Genomic DNA, 22,132 nt, shown 5'->3' with positions numbered 1-22,132 from the left:
CAACCCACGACGAGCCACCAGACTGATACAAGTCCTTTTTTAGAACAGGGCCAAACACAAAAAGGAGACCCCGGAGAGGACAGAACAAAAGAAAAAGAAACAAGGAAAGACCCACCCACCACGAGGAGCACAACGGGAACCATCAAGGACAGACAGACCAAGAAAATACAGAACAACTAGTCATCAATATTAGCGACTACCAACTCACTCAACACGAAATCCATCTGTTACAAAAGGGAACTTCGTTCGTACCTACCACCGATTCTAACAACCTGGAACTGGAAGTCAGTTTTTTCAAACTGATGCGCAAACTACGACTTCGTCACTTTTTTGACAATGTCCTACCACCTAACCCTACAGTGGAACCAGATCAACTACTCGGACTAAGACCTCATAGCACATTTCAAGCACCAGTAAGTCACAAAACTCTCGACTTATTCGAAAACAGAGTCAAACAGGATTTAATGAAAATCACCCACAAACATTCTAAGACCAAGAACATCACACAAAAGGATTTAACCACACTGAGGAAAATATCGAATAACGAAACGATCACGTGTGTGAAAGCGGACAAGGGAGGTGCCCTTATAATCATGAATACCACCATGTATGAAGCGAAAGTGTTAGAACACATTAATGACACGACAACATATATGAAACTGGAGGGGAATCCCACAACAGAATATATGAAAACTCTCACTAACATACTGGATAAAGCACATGAAATGGGAACAATTAATGCGAAAACCAAGAACTTCCTCATCAAATCCAACCCCAGAAGTCCGGTTTTAAGAATGGTCCCCAAGATCCACAAGAACCTAAGGGATCCCCCCATGAGACCAATCGTCTCTACATGCGGGAGTTTACAAGAGCCCATTGGGCAACTTCTTGACAAATATCTCCAACCAATGGTGCAAAAGATGAATACGTATACCAAAGACACCACACACTTCATCTCGAAATTAAGCAATCTAAAACCAGAAATCAATCAGGAACTAATCCTATGTACAGCAGATGTACGCTCCCTTTACACGTCAATACCCCATTCCTTGGGGATTGAAGCAATAGAACAGTCTCTCCTCAAATCTGACACGGAAAGACCCTTTCAAACGTTCCTGATGGAACTTATGTTATTCACGTTATACCAGAGTTATTTCAAACATCAAGATACATGGTACCAGCAACTTGTGGGCATGGCTATGGGCAATTCAGCTGCTCCCGCGTATGCGAACATCTTTATGGAATACTTTGAAGAAAACCATATACTCAATAACAAACAATGGACGGATCACCTCATGCTCTTCACAAGATACATAGACGATATCTTCATCGTCTGGAAAAGTACACAAGAAGAACTACAAAACAGACTGCTGGAATTTAATAACATCGACCAAAGAATACAACTTACTTGGGAAATTTCAAAAAAGTGCGTCAACTTTCTTGATGTTAAGGTTTCTATCAAAGGACAAGTCATCGAAACAGATCTGTACACCAAACCCACCGATAGAAATAACATGCTACACTATAGCAGCTTCCACGAATCAAATTTGAAAACACATCTACCCTTCTCACAAATGGCACGAGCTAAACGAATTACATCGAATCCTCAAAATGCCACACAAAGGATCAAAGAAATTGCCTGCAAATTTCGCAAAAGAGGATATCCTGAAAACATTATTGAAGACTCCATACAGAGGATCAACAATATAGACAGACAGAAACTTCTACAACCCAGCGCCAAAAAACAACAGACACGCCTAGTGGTTGTCTCCAAGTTTTCTACCACCACCAATAAATTCAAAAAGATCATTTACCAACATTGGCCACTTTTGAACTTAGAACCAGATTTTAACCAGATCTTTCAGGAACCTCCACTATTTGCATATACCAGAGCACGTAATCTGGGTGAACTAGTGCAACACAAACCGACTAAACCAACCAATTACGCAGGAACAAAACCGTGCTTTAACTGTGGGAACTGTAACTCTATAATCCGAGGTGATACAATTAATCATCCAATGAAGGGTAACAAGATCAAACTTCATGTCAATGCCACATGCGACACCAACAATGTTATCTATGCCTTAAAATGTCCATGTGGAAAACTTTACATCGGAAAGACAGAACGCAAAATCAAGACTAGGCTCACAGAGCATAAATCAAACATCCGTTTAAAAAGTACCAAGTCAACTCTAGCAGTACATTTCAATGAAGAGAAACACAATATCTCTCAACTGAAATTCATGATACTGGAAACCATCCCCAAACTGGAGGGCAGAGACAATACCAAATTCATGCTCCAAAGAGAAAATGAATGGATCCAAAAATTGTCGACCCAGAAGCCAAACGGGCTCAATGAAAGGATTGAACTCTCTTGCTACCTGTAAAGTTGCTCTAGGACTGAGTCAGTGACTCCTGATCGATCCAAGGATCATTGGTGCATCTTTATTTCATGTTTTGCTTTAATTTCATGTATAGTTGCATGTTATTGGTTTTTCATACTTTCTCAGCAAGATTATGTTTTTTCGGTGACATTAGGTTCAATGGCCCAGCACTCCGTCCACGCGGACCCATTATGCCAACATACACCCGGTTGCATCCCACACACCCACGCTTAACTACATAGCCCAAACTGCATTGCGCTAGATACCATTCACAGCTTACACGACCATAGCACGCTGTTGCTTTAAACCGACAGGAATACGCCCCCTTGACAAAACCACGTGATCGCGTTCCCTTAAGCTCTCGAAACGCGGTCCATGGCGTTCCGCCAGAACCTGCGTCCACGAAAGGAGGACCCTAACAACATACATCAGGTCAGTCTTAGCCCACGAACCGAGCCCATAGCACCTAACCCGGTAGACCGCTACACGGGTACTAACGTACCTCCCCGTATTTGTATTTCACAGGAACACATGTAAACCCAGCGAACCAGACACGTAAGCATACCAGCGCTGAACCAGTATACTGTTTCCTTTCACATTGGGACCAACTGGAACATTGACGGGTGTACCTTTTTAATTACCTTCACTCGCCCTACCCCTACCCACCAGGTCCACATGATGCATGCGCCAATGTAGTTTGAACCTATGATTTACATATACATGAGTTATGATTCGAATGTTTGTTTGTTTACAGTATCCTTTCCCTGATGAAGGGGTGTATCACAACCCCGAAATGCATTGGATGTATACAAAGGATGGTACTATGTCATAAAAATGAATAATGAAGAAAACTATTGATTTACAATAAGGAAACTTATGAATAAAAAGTCAACTACATTCATTGCTTGAAACTTTTTTTGAAACCTCTATTACATGTAGAGGAACAGCAGTGTGCATACAAGGATGGGGCCAGTGACCCACTGACCACACACCATGGACTGTTAATAATGATGTCGAGGGACGCCTGACATCACTTGTATAGCACCCTAAACACTCAGGAATATCTTTACAGAAAAAACGCTGTGCGCCAGCCCGACTTATTCTACTGTTTCAAATTCTCGCGTCCACTCCTGGACCGGCTGCACGCAAATCTTACAATATGAGTAATTTTGATGACATATCCAAGAGCACTGAGGCTAGAGCCTCGACCTTTGCGTTTCAACAGGAGGAAGCCAATCGAATTTACGCACTCATTAGGGAAGAGAACGCCCAGGAAGCCACTACCCGTTCCAAAGAGCAACATATTAAACAACTGATCTACCTAAGCAAAAGACGTATCAACCAGCAACTACATGCGAGTACATTGGTTAAATACCACCGCAACTTACGCATACCACGGGGACTCAGAATTGCACTTAGACCATCGTTATGCAAAAATTCCAAAAAATTCCAAGAGAGGTGGTTCGAAATTCTAAACAAATGCTCACTTGACCTGATTCTCCTAATCATCGAAGAATTATCAGAAATACTAGGTGAGCTAACGAAAGAAATAGAAGAAACATCCACAGAACTGTCCAAATTACTAACGGAGGAAGAGCTCAAAAATATACTCGAGAACATTCAATCCCAGATGGAAAAGCATACCAAAGACATCAACGAACGGAAGATCCGCAAATACAAGAGGGATACTCTTGATTATAAACTGGGAGAGGTTTATACCTGGGCCGAGATTTACGCCCAGAAAAGACGCAACAAACCGTACACATCACAGACAGACACCTCCTCATCGGACAGCGACAATACCCAAAGAACCAAAAGAACTCCATCAATACCAACTGAGCCCGACACAAGCAGGGCACAACAACCCACGACGAGCCACCAGACTGATACAAGTCCTTTTTTAGAACAGGGCCAAACACAAAAAGGAGACCCCGGAGAGGACAGAACAAAAGAAAAAGAAACAAGGAAAGACCCACCCACCACGAGGAGCACAACGGGAACCATCAAGGACAGACAGACCAAGAAAATACAGAACAACTAGTCATCAATATTAGCGACTACCAACTCACTCAACACGAAATCCATCTGTTACAAAAGGGAACTTCGTTCGTACCTACCACCGATTCTAACAACCTGGAACTGGAAGTCAGTTTTTTCAAACTGATGCGCAAACTACGACTTCGTCACTTTTTTGACAATGTCCTACCACCTAACCCTACAGTGGAACCAGATCAACTACTCGGACTAAGACCTCATAGCACATTTCAAGCACCAGTAAGTCACAAAACTCTCGACTTATTCGAAAACAGAGTCAAACAGGATTTAATGAAAATCACCCACAAACATTCTAAGACCAAGAACATCACACAAAAGGATTTAACCACACTGAGGAAAATATCGAATAACGAAACGATCACGTGTGTGAAAGCGGACAAGGGAGGTGCCCTTATAATCATGAATACCACCATGTATGAAGCGAAAGTGTTAGAACACATTAATGACACGACAACATATATGAAACTGGAGGGGAATCCCACAACAGAATATATGAAAACTCTCACTAACATACTGGATAAAGCACATGAAATGGGAACAATTAATGCGAAAACCAAGAACTTCCTCATCAAATCCAACCCCAGAAGTCCGGTTTTAAGAATGGTCCCCAAGATCCACAAGAACCTAAGGGATCCCCCCATGAGACCAATCGTCTCTACATGCGGGAGTTTACAAGAGCCCATTGGGCAACTTCTTGACAAATATCTCCAACCAATGGTGCAAAAGATGAATACGTATACCAAAGACACCACACACTTCATCTCGAAATTAAGCAATCTAAAACCAGAAATCAATCAGGAACTAATCCTATGTACAGCAGATGTACGCTCCCTTTACACGTCAATACCCCATTCCTTGGGGATTGAAGCAATAGAACAGTCTCTCCTCAAATCTGACACGGAAAGACCCTTTCAAACGTTCCTGATGGAACTTATGTTATTCACGTTATACCAGAGTTATTTCAAACATCAAGATACATGGTACCAGCAACTTGTGGGCATGGCTATGGGCAATTCAGCTGCTCCCGCGTATGCGAACATCTTTATGGAATACTTTGAAGAAAACCATATACTCAATAACAAACAATGGACGGATCACCTCATGCTCTTCACAAGATACATAGACGATATCTTCATCGTCTGGAAAAGTACACAAGAAGAACTACAAAACAGACTGCTGGAATTTAATAACATCGACCAAAGAATACAACTTACTTGGGAAATTTCAAAAAAGTGCGTCAACTTTCTTGATGTTAAGGTTTCTATCAAAGGACAAGTCATTGAAACAGATCTGTACACCAAACCCACCGATAGAAATAACATGCTACACTATAGCAGCTTCCACGAATCAAATTTGAAAACACATCTACCCTTCTCACAAATGGCACGAGCTAAACGAATTACATCGAATCCTCAAAATGCCACACAAAGGATCAAAGAAATTGCCTGCAAATTTCGCAAAAGAGGATATCCTGAAAACATTATTGAAGACTCCATACAGAGGATCAACAATATAGACAGACAGAAACTTCTACAACCCAGCGCCAAAAAACAACAGACACGCCTAGTGGTTGTCTCCAAGTTTTCTACCACCACCAATAAATTCAAAAAGATCATTTACCAACATTGGCCACTTTTGAACTTAGAACCAGATTTTAACCAGATCTTTCAGGAACCTCCACTATTTGCATATACCAGAGCACGTAATCTGGGTGAACTAGTGCAACACAAACCGACTAAACCAACCAATTACGCAGGAACAAAACCGTGCTTTAACTGTGGGAACTGTAACTCTATAATCCGAGGTGATACAATTAATCATCCAATGAAGGGTAACAAGATCAAACTTCATGTCAATGCCACATGCGACACCAACAATGTTATCTATGCCTTAAAATGTCCATGTGGAAAACTTTACATCGGAAAGACAGAACGCAAAATCAAGACTAGGCTCACAGAGCATAAATCAAACATCCGTTTAAAAAGTACCAAGTCAACTCTAGCAGTACATTTCAATGAAGAGAAACACAATATCTCTCAACTGAAATTCATGATACTGGAAACCATCCCCAAACTGGAGGGCAGAGACAATACCAAATTCATGCTCCAAAGAGAAAATGAATGGATCCAAAAATTGTCGACCCAGAAGCCAAACGGGCTCAATGAAAGGATTGAACTCTCTTGCTACCTGTAAAGTTGCTCTAGGACTGAGTCAGTGACTCCTGATCGATCCAAGGATCATTGGTGCATCTTTATTTCATGTTTTGCTTTAATTTCATGTATAGTTGCATGTTATTGGTTTTTCATACTTTCTCAGCAAGATTATGTTTTTTCGGTGACATTAGGTTCAATGGCCCAGCACTCCGTCCACGCGGACCCATTATGCCAACATACACCCGGTTGCATCCCACACACCCACGCTTAACTACATAGCCCAAACTGCATTGCGCTAGATACCATTCACAGCTTACACGACCATAGCACGCTGTTGCTTTAAACCGACAGGAATACGCCCCCTTGACAAAACCACGTGATCGCGTTCCCTTAAGCTCTCGAAACGCGGTCCATGGCGTTCCGCCAGAACCTGCGTCCACGAAAGGAGGACCCTAACAACATACATCAGGTCAGTCTTAGCCCACGAACCGAGCCCATAGCACCTAACCCGGTAGACCGCTACACGGGTACTAACGTACCTCCCCGTATTTGTATTTCACAGGAACACATGTAAACCCAGCGAACCAGACACGTAAGCATACCAGCGCTGAACCAGTATACTGTTTCCTTTCACATTGGGACCAACTGGAACATTGACGGGTGTACCTTTTTAATTACCTTCACTCGCCCTACCCCTACCCACCAGGTCCACATGATGCATGCGCCAATGTAGTTTGAACCTATGATTTACATATACATGAGTTATGATTCGAATGTTTGTTTGTTTACAGTATCCTTTCCCTGATGAAGGGGTGTATCACAACCCCGAAATGCATTGGATGTATACAAAGGATGGTACTATGTCATAAAAATGAATAATGAAGAAAACTATTGATTTACAATAAGGAAACTTATGAATAAAAAGTCAACTACATTCATTGCTTGAAACTTTTTTTGAAACCTCTATTACATTTAATAGAGATTCCCCCAGGAGAGAACCAAGATTACAGGTAAGAAACCATACTTTACCTGTAGTCCAGTTTTCTTCTAGAAGAATCCTCATCAAAGTCATTAGCAACCCTCCCACCTCTCCGGACAGGAACTGTTCCTGCCCCCAACAATTGCTTAGCCCAGGATTCCTAATTTCAGTATTCAATGCTTATTATTTTGATGAAGATTCCCCTGGAAGTGAACTAATAATACAGGTAAGTAACTTTTCTTTTCTCAGAAATTGTAAGATTGACTGCTCTTTCCCTTAGTTGAGGCAAGTGGCACTGACCTTCATACGACTAGCACTCAGTAGGAGCAACAAGACAACCAATTATTCTGCAGCAGTATAGTTAAAAGGATTTTCTAAACCCTTTGGGAATTGTAACGTGCAAGAAGTAAGAAAATGGAAAGAAGTGGGCATAACTATGGCGGGTGAATGTTTTTGAAGGAGACTTGGTGATGTCATTTAAGTCCCCCATAACAGACTATGGCGTTATACACAGAAGAACTGTGACACTAACCCCAGATTGGTGGTTATGCAAATCTTTTATATAATGGGGAATGATAGATTTTTTTATATTGTAGCTGAGCAGCACACATCTGGAGTCTTGTTGAAGAGGCTGAGATGATCCTGGGAGACCGATATAGACAGATGACTCAATGGAACAAAATGGGAGAAGGTAGTAACATTGCCTCTCAAGGGATCTAGAAAAAGCCAGGTTTAAATACATTCAATGTAATTTCCCTCACAGAGCATATATGAAACAGTTTGGAATAAACATGATTTTCTATTAAATACAATCTGAATGTCTCTCCTGTAGAAGGGAGGAGATAGAATTCTGGCACATGATGTAGGAATGCCTTTTTAATTGACAGTCGTGGGAAAAGAACACATTTATTTTGATTGGCAAGAACAGAATGTTTTATACTTCAACCTCTCACAAGAGAGTAGAACTAGATCTGATGTTTTTGTGGATCTATCATTGTTAATAGCCAAGAGAACAATAACTATGGTTTAGAAGACATGTTGACCCCTCCCCATCCTTGCTCCAGAAGAGATGGATACAAGAGCTGGGCGAATTCGGAAGGTCAGACTCTGCATAGAGATGAGGACTAAAAGTTCCCAATAGAACAACAGTGAGAGGAATTGTTATCTGAATATTTGTTTCCCACCAAGAACGAAGACCGCCCCCCCTCCCCCTTGATGTTCCATGCAGAAACTAAATACTGCATTAACATCTTACATTCTGAGAAGATAGGAACACTAGAAAAAAGATCAAATTGAATCTCGTTGATTAAAAATTATTTTACCCCAATGACGAATGGCCCAATACTTATATATCCGATTGCATCTCCCTAAATATGTTAGTCACTCTTGTTGCACGAGTAAATATTTAAACAAAAACCCACACACTGTATAGGTTTTTTGCAGTTATGATTTTAGAGTTCAGAAACAGCAGGATGTTTATAAAGGCAGAAGAAAAATAAAAAAGTCAAAACATACAGACTAGTAATTTGAACAAATTTTTATATGATCTAAAATAACTAAAGAGATGTATAACTTTTCCATGGTGTAAAAACTACATGTAACATCCTTTGTAAGAAAGTGTGTCAATTCATACTATGTATTAAATCAATAAAAACAACTTGTAAATAATAGTGTCAACATTTTCTCCACATCTACGAAACATGGGTGCATGCAGACTATATGGCCTTCCACTGATTCTATAGTCATCTGTATCTACATTGTGTTAGAGATCTTGGTACTCTCACACGTTTTACAGTATGAGCTTGACCTCTAGATTTACTTAGCTTTATTATTATAAATGAGCCAGAGAGTGATGAACGCTTTACCCCCTCTGTGTTTGTTACATCTAATACAAAGAAGTATACCTAATGGTTTCCCTGCAGAAGATGTGGTAAGATGCACACACATCCAGTTGCCCACCTTAAACGTACACTGAAGCAGATTCTTTAACATACGGGTGAATGATATTCTCAACCCTGAGAACTATAGGCCTATTTCACAACTCCCCTACCTCTCCAAAGCACTGGAAAAAATGGTTAACTCACAGTTATCCAAATATCTGGAGGACAACGCACTTTTGGACCCCACCCAAACCGGATTTAGATCCAACAACAGCACCGAGGCTACGCTGCTGGCAGTGTCGGACAGTGTCAGATGCATCACCGACCAAGGGGGCTCGGTGGCTCTGATACTGCTAGACCTGTCGGCAGCGTTCGACACGGTGTCGCACAAATGCCTATTGAACATTCTCCGGAGCAAAGGAATACAAGACACTGCGTTGCAATGGATTGAATCCTTCCTGAGCAACCGCACCCAAGCAGTGCACATGGGCCAATTTCATTCCAAACCCTGTCCCATTGGCTGTGGAGTCCCACAGGGGGCCTCCCTAAGCCCCACTCTCTTTAATGCCTATGTATCATCTCTGGCCAACATCGGAAGAAAGTGGGGCATCGGCATCTGCTCATATGCCGATGATACGCAGCTGATGGTGACCATGGATGAAAGATCGGAAAGATCTGAAACAACCAAAAATAAACTCCACAGCTGCCTCTCCGAAATGGCGGATTGGATGCGTAACCACTGCCTCAAGCTCAACGCCGGAAAATCTGAAATCTTGCTGTTCGGAGGAGCCAAACTATCGTGGAACGATTCATGGTGGCCACCGTCACTGGGAACAGCCCCGACCCCGAAACAATACGCCAGAAATCTAGGCATTATGATAGATGACGCACTATCTATGAAAGATCATGTGCGCATACTGTGGGGCAAGGGATTTGCAATCCTGAAACTCCTCGCTAAGATTTTCACCTGGATCCCACTCGACTGTCGTCGTACGATTACCCAGGCCCTCCTAGTCAGCCGCCTGGACTATGGCAATGCTCTATTCGAAGGAATGAACGAGCAGCTATTCTCCCGCCTACAAGTTCTGCAAAACCAGGCTGCCAAACTGGTATGCAACAAAGGCAAACGTGACTCGGCATCAGCATGCCTAAAACAACTCCATTGGCTGCCGATGCGCCAGCGGGCCACATTCAAACTGCTTTGTCATGCGCACAAAGCCCTTCACAAAACAGGCCCTACAATCCTGCAAGGGAAAATTGAATTTTATACCCCAAACAGGAACTTGCGATCCACTAACTCAGCCCTGGCAAAATCTAAGCGCATCTATAAAACAAGGACAGGAGGACGGGCCTTCTCCCACCTGGCGGCCAAACGATGGAATGAATTACCGATTGACCTGAGACATACCGTAAACCTTCTCTCATTCCGAAAAAAACTCAAAACACACCTCTTCCCCAAATACTAACCCCTCCTGAATAAACCTCAGCAGCCTTCTCTTTTTTTTAGCGCCTTGATATCCCTTGGGATGAATGTCGCGCTCTACAAATACCAGAAATAAAATAAATGAATAGCCAGCAATGAATTATGGGTCTTCTTTGTGTTGTCACTGATTGCAACTAGTAAAGCTTGGAAAAACCTATAACAGTTGTTTTTGTATCTGAAAGAGACAGCTATAGATTCCTTACCTTAGAATTACCCCCAGGCGTCAAACAGGATCTGGAGATTTTTGTCTTAGCAGTACCCCTGCCCGTCGGTCAACTCTGCTTCCGTCCTCGGCATCGTGATCGCAGGGATGATGTCGCAGTGCCTACTTAGACGCCACCCCTGAGCTCTAACGTCAGTTCTTTCTTTTTCTCCACCAGCCTAGACCAGACCCGGAGAGTTCTACCCCTTAGCCACTTTTTGACTAATCTTTGTCGATGTTTTGTCGAATTCTTTTTTGAGTCTTCGACTGGTGCACGAGGAATGTCCCAACGCCGGACCGGGTTCAAGTCTTACGATTCCTGTGACAAACTGATGTCTGTGACGGATCCGCAGCTCGTGTGCCTTTGGTGTTTGGAGCGCGACTATGACACGAAGATGTCGTCCAACTGCCGGGTCATGAATCCTAAGTTGTTGTGGGGTGGTCCCGAAAGCTATTGGAGGCCTGGCGGTCAGCTCCGTGTCGTTCCTGTTCCCAGTCTCATTTGCGAGAAAGGTCTCGAGATCGCTCGCGGAGCCATCACACCTCATCGCACTAAGTCCTCAAGGTCCTCGGGTAAGTCCAAGAAGAAGTACGCGAAGAAGCAATGGTGCTCTTTGCCTTCTCCCTGTCGTTCGGGTGAAGTGATGCTGGTACTGGAGCATTGTCGCTCTAAGGCACCGTCTCGGGGGCCTACTTAAGGTACGACTTCACACCTCCTCCCGTTTACGGGAGCCGGCACGTCCACTGGCTGACTCCAAATGTTTTACTAGGCCCTTCACCTAGTTTTTGGGCAGCATGACTCCGCTGGTGCGCCTTCAAGCCCCGCGTAGTCGATCAGTGGTCCTGAGACTTTGATGCCGGCCCCGGCACTGGAGGGCCCCTTGGATCCGGACCCGGATCGACCCGGTCGATCACACTCAATCTTCCCCGACATCGATGTCAGCCGTGCCCTCAGCCGACGCCGTCTCCATCCTCACCCCCGAGATGGACCCTGAGAGGACACTTTTATTCCCCTGTTAATCCCTAGTGTTCCCTATCGCCCAGAAGGTGGTGACGAAGACTGGGAGGGGTCGATGAACCGTTTAGCAGACCAACTCGAAGAGCCAGACTGGAGAGAGGACTTGGGTGTTGCCAATGGCCTGGACACTTCTCCATACTTTGGCATGCTTTCTCCCCTACCTTGGCTTTCTCCCCTACCTTGGTTACGGTGGAGGGAGCGTCCTACGCTGTGATTGTGCCTTGGGCCTGGAGCTCACTGCAGTGGCAGTCAGGACTAACCTCCTGGTAGAGGTGCTTCAGCCTGCGGCAAACTCCTCTGAACCCCTTCTACCCTTCTACAAAGCCCTCACTGACGTCCTTCCTTGGCACCTGGTTCAATCCTAGCACAGCGTCTTCTGTGAAAAGGACAATTGCCCGCCTCTATCGCCCAGGTCCGAGCAACCCAGTTTTCCTCACCCAACACCCTTCCTCCGAGAGCTTGGTGGTCCAAGCCTCTTCTTCCACTGGCGCATTCCCTTCTCCTCCCCCAGATAGGGAATCCAAGAAGCTGGGTCATCTTGGGAAGCTCATGGTCTCTTCCTCCAGCTTGGCACTGCGGTCCATGAATACCGTGCGCTTCTTGGGCCGATACTCCCATACCGTCCAGACGAGACCCGGCCCATTCTCTCCCAGGCAGTGGCAGATGGGAGAGATGCAGCCAAATTCATGATTCAATGTGGACTGGATACCACCGATTCACTAGGCAGAATGATTGCCACGTCAGTAGCCCTTAGGCTCTATGCCTGGTTGAGGACATCTTGCTTTTCGGATGCCTGGTTGAGGACATCTTGCTTTTCGGATTGCCACGTCAGTAGCCCTTAGGCTCTATGCCTGGTTGAGGACATCTTGCTTTTCGGATTGCCACGTCAGTAGCCCTTAGGCTCTATGCCTGGTTGAGGACATCTTGCTTTATAGAATATATACCCCAGAAATACCAATCCCAGAGGTGGGTCTGCAAATTAAGTTCACACCAGAAAGTCCTGGAGAACTGAACGGCCAAAGAAGCCATCTCTCCGGAGTTGACTATCGAGGCAGTAATGCTTAGTGAACGTGTGCAGTGATGCCCACGTCGAAGTCGACCATCAAAAGGCATGTCCAGCAAAGTTGAATGGACATTCAACTTTGCTGGACATGCCTTTTGATGGTCGACATCTTTTTGGCGACAAAGCAGACTCTGCACTGGAGCAATTTAAGGATTCTCGGGCTACGGCCAGATCCTTGGGCCTCGCAGCATCTTTCTGCCCACTCCAGTCTGCTTTTTGCCCCTATCGTAGCTATGGAAGGGACACCCAGCCACGTCCGACCCAACCTAACTACTGGTTCACGCAAGCTGCCCAACCTCTGCGTGGCTTCGATGTGAGACCCAGTGACCTCACAGGTCTGGGAGCCAGCGGGCAGGCCAGAATGAACCCTCCCCACCCACCCCCAACCCCCCTGCCGCAGCCTCAAAAGCCTCCTAGTCTGACATTTAAGGCCCATCAATGGCCAGCGGGCCGCAGGATTCCCCATCAACTCCCCCATTGGCAATCCATCACGTCGGACAGGTGGGTTTTGCAAATAGTCTGAAGAGGCTACTTCCTCCCCTTTGAGACTATCCCTCCCTCCATACGACAATCTTTGGTCCCTGCGCCAGAAATAGATCATGGTTGCTATTCCCGCAACTTTCTCGTGCCCAAGAAGGACAAAGGCCTGCGTCCTATTCTAGACCTCCGGGCCCTCAACCACATCCTCCAGAAGGTTCAAAATGCTCATGTTGGCTCAGATCCTGTCTGCCCTTAGAGACTGGATGGTGATGTTGGGCTTGCAGGACGCCTATTTTCATATTCCCGTCCTGCCAGCCTACAGACTCTATCTACATTTCACAGTAGGCCATGAGCATTTTCAGTTCACCGTGCTCCTCTTTGGCCTTACCAGTGCCCCTCAGGTGTTCACAAAAGTGATGGTAGTGGTGGCAGCTCATCTGCGCAGATCAGAGGTTCCAATCTTACCCTATCTCGATGACTGTATGTTGAAGGCGGGCTTGTCCCAGGCTGTCGTCTCCCACCTCCAGACTACGGCGGACCTCCTGCACCCACTGAGGTTCACTATCAACGTGCCAAAGTTCCACTGACTCCCTCTCAGATGCTCCCTTTCATCGAAGCTGTTCTGGACACAGTGCAGTGTCAGGCCTATCCTCCCGAGCAGCGAGTCTGATGTTTCAGCCGCTATACAGAATTTCAGTGAGAATGACTGAGGCTGATGGGCCTTATAGCCTGCTGTATCCTGCTGGTGGATCATGCCAGGTGGCAGATGCGGGCTCTGCAGTGGGACCTGAAGTTCCAGTGGGAGCAGCATCATGGAAATCTTTCTGACTATGTCCAGTTCTCCGAGGGGACTGAACAACTGCAGTAGTGGTTAACAAACCAAGATTGGGTCAGAGGCAGATCCCTCTCCCTTCCCCAACCAGACCTTACAGTGGTGACTGGTGCCACTTCTTGAATGGGGCAGCCACCTGGGAGAGGCAGAGATCAGGGGTGTCTGGTCACCTGCGTAGTCTGGACCCCACATCAACCTGTTGGAGCTCTGGGCGATCCGTCTGGAACTGAAAGCATTCCCTCCCTCCCTCAAGGGGAAAGTAGTGCAGGTTCACAGAAAACTCCACCGCCATGTGGTACTGCAACAAATCCAGCGGGTGGGGTCATGGACCCTGTGTCAAGAGGCTTTTTCGCCTCTGGACATGGCCTTGGTTCAACACCTGGCAGGTTCAATGAATGCCAGGACAGACAAACTCAGCCGGCTGTGCCTGGTAGATCACAAATGGCATCTTCACTCGGAAGTGGTGCAAGGTCTTATTCAGCAGTGGTGAGAGCCTTTGTTAGATCTGTTCACCATCAGAGAGAACGTGCAATGTCAGCAGTTCTGCGCGTTGGAATTTTCAAGGCAGCACTCGCTCGCCGATGCTTTTCGTTGCGAGTAGAATTGCGGACTTCTATATGCCTTTCCGCCTATACCACTTCTGCCCAGAGTGCTGAAGAAGATAAAGCGCGACCGGGCCCAAGTCATTCTTGTGGCTCCGGATTGGGCACGAAGAGTCTCATATCCCAAGCTCTTGAACATGGCCATCAATCCTCCGATCAGACTGCCTCTTTGGGAGGATCTTCTGTCGCAACAACAGGGTTCAGTCCTCCACGCGAACCTGTCCAGCCTCCATCTCCTTGCATGGAGATTGAGCAGCGACAGCTGACAGCTTTTGACCTTCCTCTCAAAGTCTGTAATGTCATCTTGGCAGCCAGACGTCCCTCCACTAAAACGGTATACGCTTGTAGATGGAACAAATTTGTGGCATGGTGCACAGCAAATACTGTCGATCCTCTTCTTGCCCCTCTTTCAGAGGTCCTCCACTTCATTCTTTCTTTGGCCCAGTAGGGCTCTGCTCTGGGCACCCTTAAAGACTATCTTTCACCCATTTTGGCCTTTCTTCGCCTTCCTTATCAGCCTTCTCTTTTCAAGTTCCCTATTGTAAATAGATTTCTTAAGGGCATTACTCACCTCTTACCTCCTATTCCTTTCGTAATTCCCCAGTGGGACTTGAATCTGGTCTTAACTTACCTTATGTGTGCTCCTTTTGAGCCCCTACATAATTGTCCTCTCAGACTCTTGACATTAAAGACTGCTTTTCTATTTGCCATCACCTCTGCTTGCAGGCTGAGGAAGCTGCAGGCTCTTTCTTCTAAACCTCCTTCACTTGCTGTTCTTCCGAAAAGGTTGTCCTTCAAACTAAACCTTCTTTTCTTCCCAAATTGGTTACCTCTTTCTACATAGGACAGACCATCCCTTTGCCCACCTTCTTCCCGCCGCCACACCCTTCTAAGGAGGAGGAGACACTCCACCGTCTGGATCCAAAACTTGCATTATCCTTTTATTTGGATCGCACAAAACAATTCCGGTTGGGCGATCAACTCTTTGTTTGCTATGTGGGTGCCAAGAAGGGTTGGGCGGTGCAAAAACAGACCATCTCTCGATGGGCCGTCCTTTGCATTAAGATCTGCTACTACTTGGCGAAAAGAGAGCCTCCGGTAGGACTGCGTGCCATTCCACCTCAGTGATGGCAGCCACTACTGCTTTGGGATGTGGAGTCCCCCTCGTTGACATCTGCCAGGCAGCTACGTGGGCATCACTGCACAGGTTCACTAAGCATTACTGCCTCGATAGTCCACTCCGGAGAGATGGCTTCTTTGGCCGTTCAGTTCTCCAGGACTTTCTGGTGTGAACTTAATTTGCAGACCCACCTCTGGGATTGGTATTTCTGGGGTATATATTCTAAGGTAAGGAACCTATAATTGTCTCTTTCAGATGAGCATGTTACTTACCTTCGGTAATGATATATCTGTAAGACACATGTATTAATTATAGATTCCTTACTGCGCCACCCATCCTCCCCATTCTGCAAACTAACTTCTAGAGTAAGGTATTCCCTTTCCAGGCCCTAGTTTAGTGCACCAGTGGTCAGTGTCTTGCATGGCTCTGCGCATCTGGCGTGAAATGTCATGTAAAGAACTGACGTCAGCGTGCAGGGCTTTTAAGTAGATACCGTGACGTCATCCCGGCGATCACAATGCCAACGACGAACGAGGAGTCAACCGACGCCACCTACAGATGCACAGAGGTACTGCTGAGGAAAGAATTCTCCTGATGCAGTCTGACGCTTGGCGGTAATTCTAAGGTAAGGAATCTATCACTAATATATGTCTCTTACATATATATATCGATACAGAAGGTAATTAATTTGTTAGTTCATTTGTCATTCTAATCAAAGTAACACTCTTGATTTTGAGATCAGACAAAATCCTCCAAAAGAAATGTGAAAGGAGGTGCAATGACTGGGTTTCAGGTTAGTCCCAGCTGAAGTGCTACACTGCACCATGCAGGAACTGTCATAGTGAGCACAATGCGTATGTCATTAGATTGTTAAAGTTACTTTTTGCCCATAACAGGACTTCGAGAAAATTAATGGATAGCCCAAGTGCGGTTGCTCGGATCAGGAGTTTTTACATCTAAATATAAACATTTGAGGATCAGGAGCATTAGTCAGCATAAATGAGGGTTTATAGCCCATGGAGCTTAGGTACAGCAATAGATAGGCACTGTTAAGTGATTTTGTGGTACACTTTGGAATTTCCTAGCTTGCCTCTGAAACACGATCATCTCCAGGGCATGCCTATGTTCCAAATCAGAGTAGAGAGTCCCATTCATCAGTAATCATATATTGAACCACTTAAAAGAAAATGTGGTCTAATGTGGTCAAATGTGGTCAATAATACTGCACCAAACTGTCCTGTACAGCAGCACTAAGTTGCAATAGCAAAAACAAATTCAAGGGCAAACCCATGGTTTTAATTTATCACAGTGAATGGGAAGGACAAAAAGGCGACCTAGACTTTCACTCAGTATTTTGGACAACTACCTTGATAGCTTGAGGTAGAAATGAAAGAGCTATGGTGACAGGAAAGTCCTATAGAAATGCATAGGTGCAGCTGATGACTTTGGAAAAGAGTCTTCTACCTTCAGGTGGTAATAATGTTACTTTTACAATCTTACTTTTAATGCTTCTTGAAAGTGTCAGGGCCAGTAAGGATAGCTAGATCTCTTTCGGAATTCACCACCAACAACTAGAATGCTCACACACCTACCATGCAGGTGGAGAGGTTCCAATAAAAGGGGTTTCTTGCTCTCCCTTAATATAAACAGAGCACCTTAAGTGGGACCTCCAAAATCTCATGTACCAGATACCTCCCCAGCAGTTTTCAGGAGCAAAGTGGTCAACCATATTTCCCATATGCAATCTATGTGAGGCAATGCCAGAGTCACTGTAGAGCCGCTAATCACAGTTGCCCTACACTATCATGTACAAGTGCAGAGTTGATTTCCGTTCGTATATGGCACTTGCTGTCCACTCTGTAAGAGTGAGTAAAGAATCCCCCCGCCCTCCCCTCCAGCCCACAAGGGTGTTGGAGTAGAAAGTCCTAGAGAATGGTAGGAAAGGGTAAAGGGACACCAGGTATTTTGATGCCCTTGTGTGTTACGGGAAGCCCTGTGGTAGGGTTGGGCAATTACAGGTCACTGTGTGTGGTTTTTTCTAGATAACACTCCTTCTCTGCCTGCCGATACCTGCCCAAGGGATCAGCTTACATTAAATTATGGAAAGGGTTGATGTGTATAATGTTTAGTTTTCTACCTTGGGTTTCCAAATGCCATTGAAACCACAAAGTGGAAAATAACCCTGTCATTTGCTCATATAATTTTTTTTTCATTTCAATGTAATGCTTTTCTTGATTACATGTAGCAGCTTGCAAAAGATGCTTTTTTGCTGATACCACTAACATTTTCTTTTCCAGATGTTCAAATGTACCTACCAACCAAGCTATTTCAGTCTTCTCAGCCTTCCCTTGATTTACTAGACTCGAAACATCCACCACTGAAAGAGGCTCAGGTAAAATAAAAATTCAATCCTGCCACGTTTTGTATGTCATCAAAGAGCTGAAAAGTTAGTTTCGAAATAGGTGCCTTTAGTTCTTGGAGAAATACTATTCTCTAAGCTGACTGAATGCTGATGTTCAGATCATCTACCAAGATCTTCGCTTTCACATCACAACCAAGTTTACATGCGAAGACGTTAAAGGCCAGTTCCTAATGGTTTAAAAAAAAAAAAAATCTCATGGATACCTCTAACTTCAAATTCCTCAACTAAGAATATTCCCCAGGTGCCAGATTGGATCCGGGACCATTTTTCAGCAGTACTCCTGCACGCCATTAGGTGGCTCTGTGTGGCTTTCATTGAGGGACCATTTTTCAGCAGTACTCCTGCACGCCATTAGGTGGCTCTGTGTGGCTTTCATTGACTGTACCACCCCAGAAAAGATGGAGCTTAACTGCATATAACCACTACCTCTTCCTTTCTGTGCCCTTCGATGTGAATCCAAATCTCTGTTACAAACTTGTCTGTTTGCCAATTTTAGGGTGTTAAGGAATGATATTCCCTCCTAAAACGGTAGGTTTCAAACCATGCTGTGACTGCAGTAAACAAATATTGGTAATAGACACATACGAGATGTCTCTGATGTCTAGTCAAAGTCAAAATAATTTATATAGCGTGCTACATACCCAGAGGGTCCCAAGGCGCTTGAGGAAGGGTGGGGAATTGCTTGTCTAATATCCATGTTTTAAGTTGCTTTCTGAATGCTAGGTGGTTCTGAGTGAGGCGAAGGTGAGTGGGAAGTGAGTTCCAGGTTTCATGCCATGACTCAAAGTCGTGAAATACATGTCTCCACATGCACCTGAAGGTAAAACTATATGTCACTGAACACAAGAAGTTGTTGCGGCATTCACATGAATCACATTTCAAGTTGCGGATGTGGGCTCGCCCTGCTCCTGAAGCTTATCCCATCAGCGGTCAAGTTCGCATTCAAAGTCCTCTGGTAAATCTAAATGAAATCCAAGCAAAAGCATAGAAAAATAAAGTGGAACTCTACCCCCTTTTGCTCCCCTGAAACCTACTAGAAGACTAAAGGGCATCACAATGTGAGTTGTTAACCCACAAGGTCTCAGCCCAGGAAACCGATTCCTCAGCTGGTGCCCCCAAGGGCAATTGGCAATGCTGCACCATATTGAGGGCTTTAAAGAGGTGTAGGAAACTGCCTCGCTATGTAGTGCACTAAAAAGAAGTACACTGTCTAAAGAGTCCAGTGGGCCCCCAATTGGCTTACAGAGGTTAAATTAACTCTTTCATGTGTGGTAGTGTGGACAAGCACTTAGGCTTATCAGAGGGTAGTGCTAAGCATGTGTTGTACTCACTGAGGCAATAAATGAGAGACACTCAAAGAATAAATCCGAGACCAAATTAGAAAAATAACACATTTTTAAATATGTTGTGGAACCAATATCTTTGTTCAAAAGTAAGTACTGTTGTAGTTAGCAATTTTTTGCAGTGAAGTAAATATTTCAAAGTTGTCCGCTTTGATACACAATACTATCCTATGGAAGAAAAAGTCATATATGCATAATGATAATTACAGTCAGTTTCAGGGGTTCTCCTTCTTGGTGACAGAGGGCCAATGTCCAAAGTACTACGAGCAGGTTATCTGGGACTGCCTGAAATTTACTGGGAGCAGAGTGCTGATGAAGTTGGTAGCTAAGAGCTATGAAGAAGGGGTCCACCTGTAAACTGGCTCCACCGGGGGATTGGGGACACGTCTGAGGGCTCCCAAATGGGGGCTTGGGTTGCAAGGAGTCGTGGAGCAAGGGGCCCAGCTGGTTCTTAGATACCCAGGTCAGGCAGCTCAGGTGCAGAATGGTTAGGTTCGCTGTGCAAAGTTGGTCCTCTCGGTTAGGGTCAAACGGCTTGCAGGGGCAAAATCTGGGCAGCTAGCACCACTCATGAAGTAGGTCTCAGTGATGCTAATGTCCCTTGATGGCTGCTTGGCCATGGTGCACTGATAATCCGTAATGCACCCTTACTGTTGGTGCTTGGTGCAGTGTGTCCAGTACCCCAGAGGTTGGTGCTGAACGGCTCCAGTGCATCCTGGTGTCTTCACATACGACGAGGGAACAAATCTGACCCTCCAGAGCATGAGTACCTCTTCCTGGTTGTCTGTGGCATCCGTGGGGTGAGTGAGCTGCAAGGCGGTGCACCAGACTCTGCCTGTCTGTGCCTGCGGACTGCAGGGGAGATTAGCTCCTCTACTCCAAGGGAGACTGTAGGCGATTTCGAAGTCTGCAATCCAGTAGTTGCAACCTGTTCTACTGGATTGCAAACTACCGAATGCAGCAGGCTTATCATGGTCTGTTCCTGAAATATAACTTTCAACACGTCTTCACTTTGCAACTTCACCTTTCATGGCTCACTTGAATTGAATGACTATAGCCTCAAGGTGAATATACTGAACGTCAATATTCCGACCATGGACTTAACAGTTCTACCTACTTATGTATTCAAGTTTCAACCATTTATCGTATGATTAACATCTGAGACTTACTTTCAGAAGCTCTCGAGACCTTTTACGTGCTCAATAGGTCAAACACACTGTACGTTTTGTGACACAACTTCGCGATTGGGCGTTGAAGTCTTGAAAAAGTCACCTTCATGACGAAACAAGTGTAGGCTATCTTCTTCACCGAGCATAACTGCAACATTTGAGACTGTCATCTATCGTTGAATATTGCTATACCAATTGAGCTTGGAAAGGCCATCGTAAAAGTGTTTTTCTTTTTTGTATAAAACCTGACATGCGTTCTGTGTCATTATTAAACTATTGTATTAATGTTTCTTGCAAATATCTTTCATAACCTGTGAAAAACAAACAGTCATCCTATGGAATTAGATTAAATATGTGTTACTAAACTACACTAAAACATTTGGAGTGCCGGGGTATACTTCTTTAATCAAAGGTAGAGTAGACTTAAGATGAATAGGCGCATTACTGCATCTGAGTTTGAGATCTCATTGCTAATTGACTAAACAATAAGAGGACATGGAACTGGTAATGCCCATCTGGGTTTGATAATGCTGATTTCTCTTTTGCTCCAGGGGTTAGACCAATCTGCCAGTACTCTGGTGTCATAAATCAAAAGTACTGAGACCTTTGGCTGCACCTAACCTGTGAATTCATCAGCTCTTGGGATAGGGTGTGCATTTGTCTAAATCTAGGAGGATTTTTCTGTAAATTCCTAGTTCAGATTTAGCGGAAGTAACCTTATGGAAATATACTTTTGAATATTGGGCCCTATGGGTTCATTTGTTGAAAGTATAGAAGATATGATGTGTTCTTAGATTTTTTGCTCTAGTGTGATGATCTAAGTAAGGTATGTTTAGTTATGTAAAGTGATGTGTGGCTTGGTTTTCTACGATTACTTTCCTCCTCCTTCTACAGGTGTCATATGGTTTGAGATATTTGGCGTTGTAGTTCAGTGCTCAGCCTAAGTT

At 44.7% G+C, this 22,132-nt stretch overlaps 1 protein-coding gene across 3 annotated transcripts in view; it reads left to right on the top strand.

Moving 5' to 3' along the window:
- PHKA1 (phosphorylase kinase regulatory subunit alpha 1) overlaps positions 1–22,132 on the top strand; it is a 1,293,387-nt gene that overhangs the window by 691,381 nt on the left and 579,874 nt on the right. For all 3 annotated transcript variants that reach the window (XM_086942009.1, XM_086942008.1, XM_086942010.1), the window contains exon 20: positions 18,549–18,643. In XM_086942009.1, coding sequence (XP_086798135.1) covers positions 18,549–18,643 — 95 coding nt within the window. The remainder of the gene's footprint in view (positions 1–18,548; positions 18,644–22,132) is intronic.

Source organism: Lissotriton vulgaris, chromosome 10, assembly GCF_964263255.1.
Source record: "Lissotriton vulgaris chromosome 10, aLisVul1.2, whole genome shotgun sequence".
Lineage (NCBI taxonomy): Eukaryota > Metazoa > Chordata > Amphibia > Caudata > Salamandridae > Lissotriton > Lissotriton vulgaris.
The sequence above is the reverse complement of the archived record's forward strand: the minus strand, read 5'-3'. Positions and strand labels throughout refer to the sequence as shown.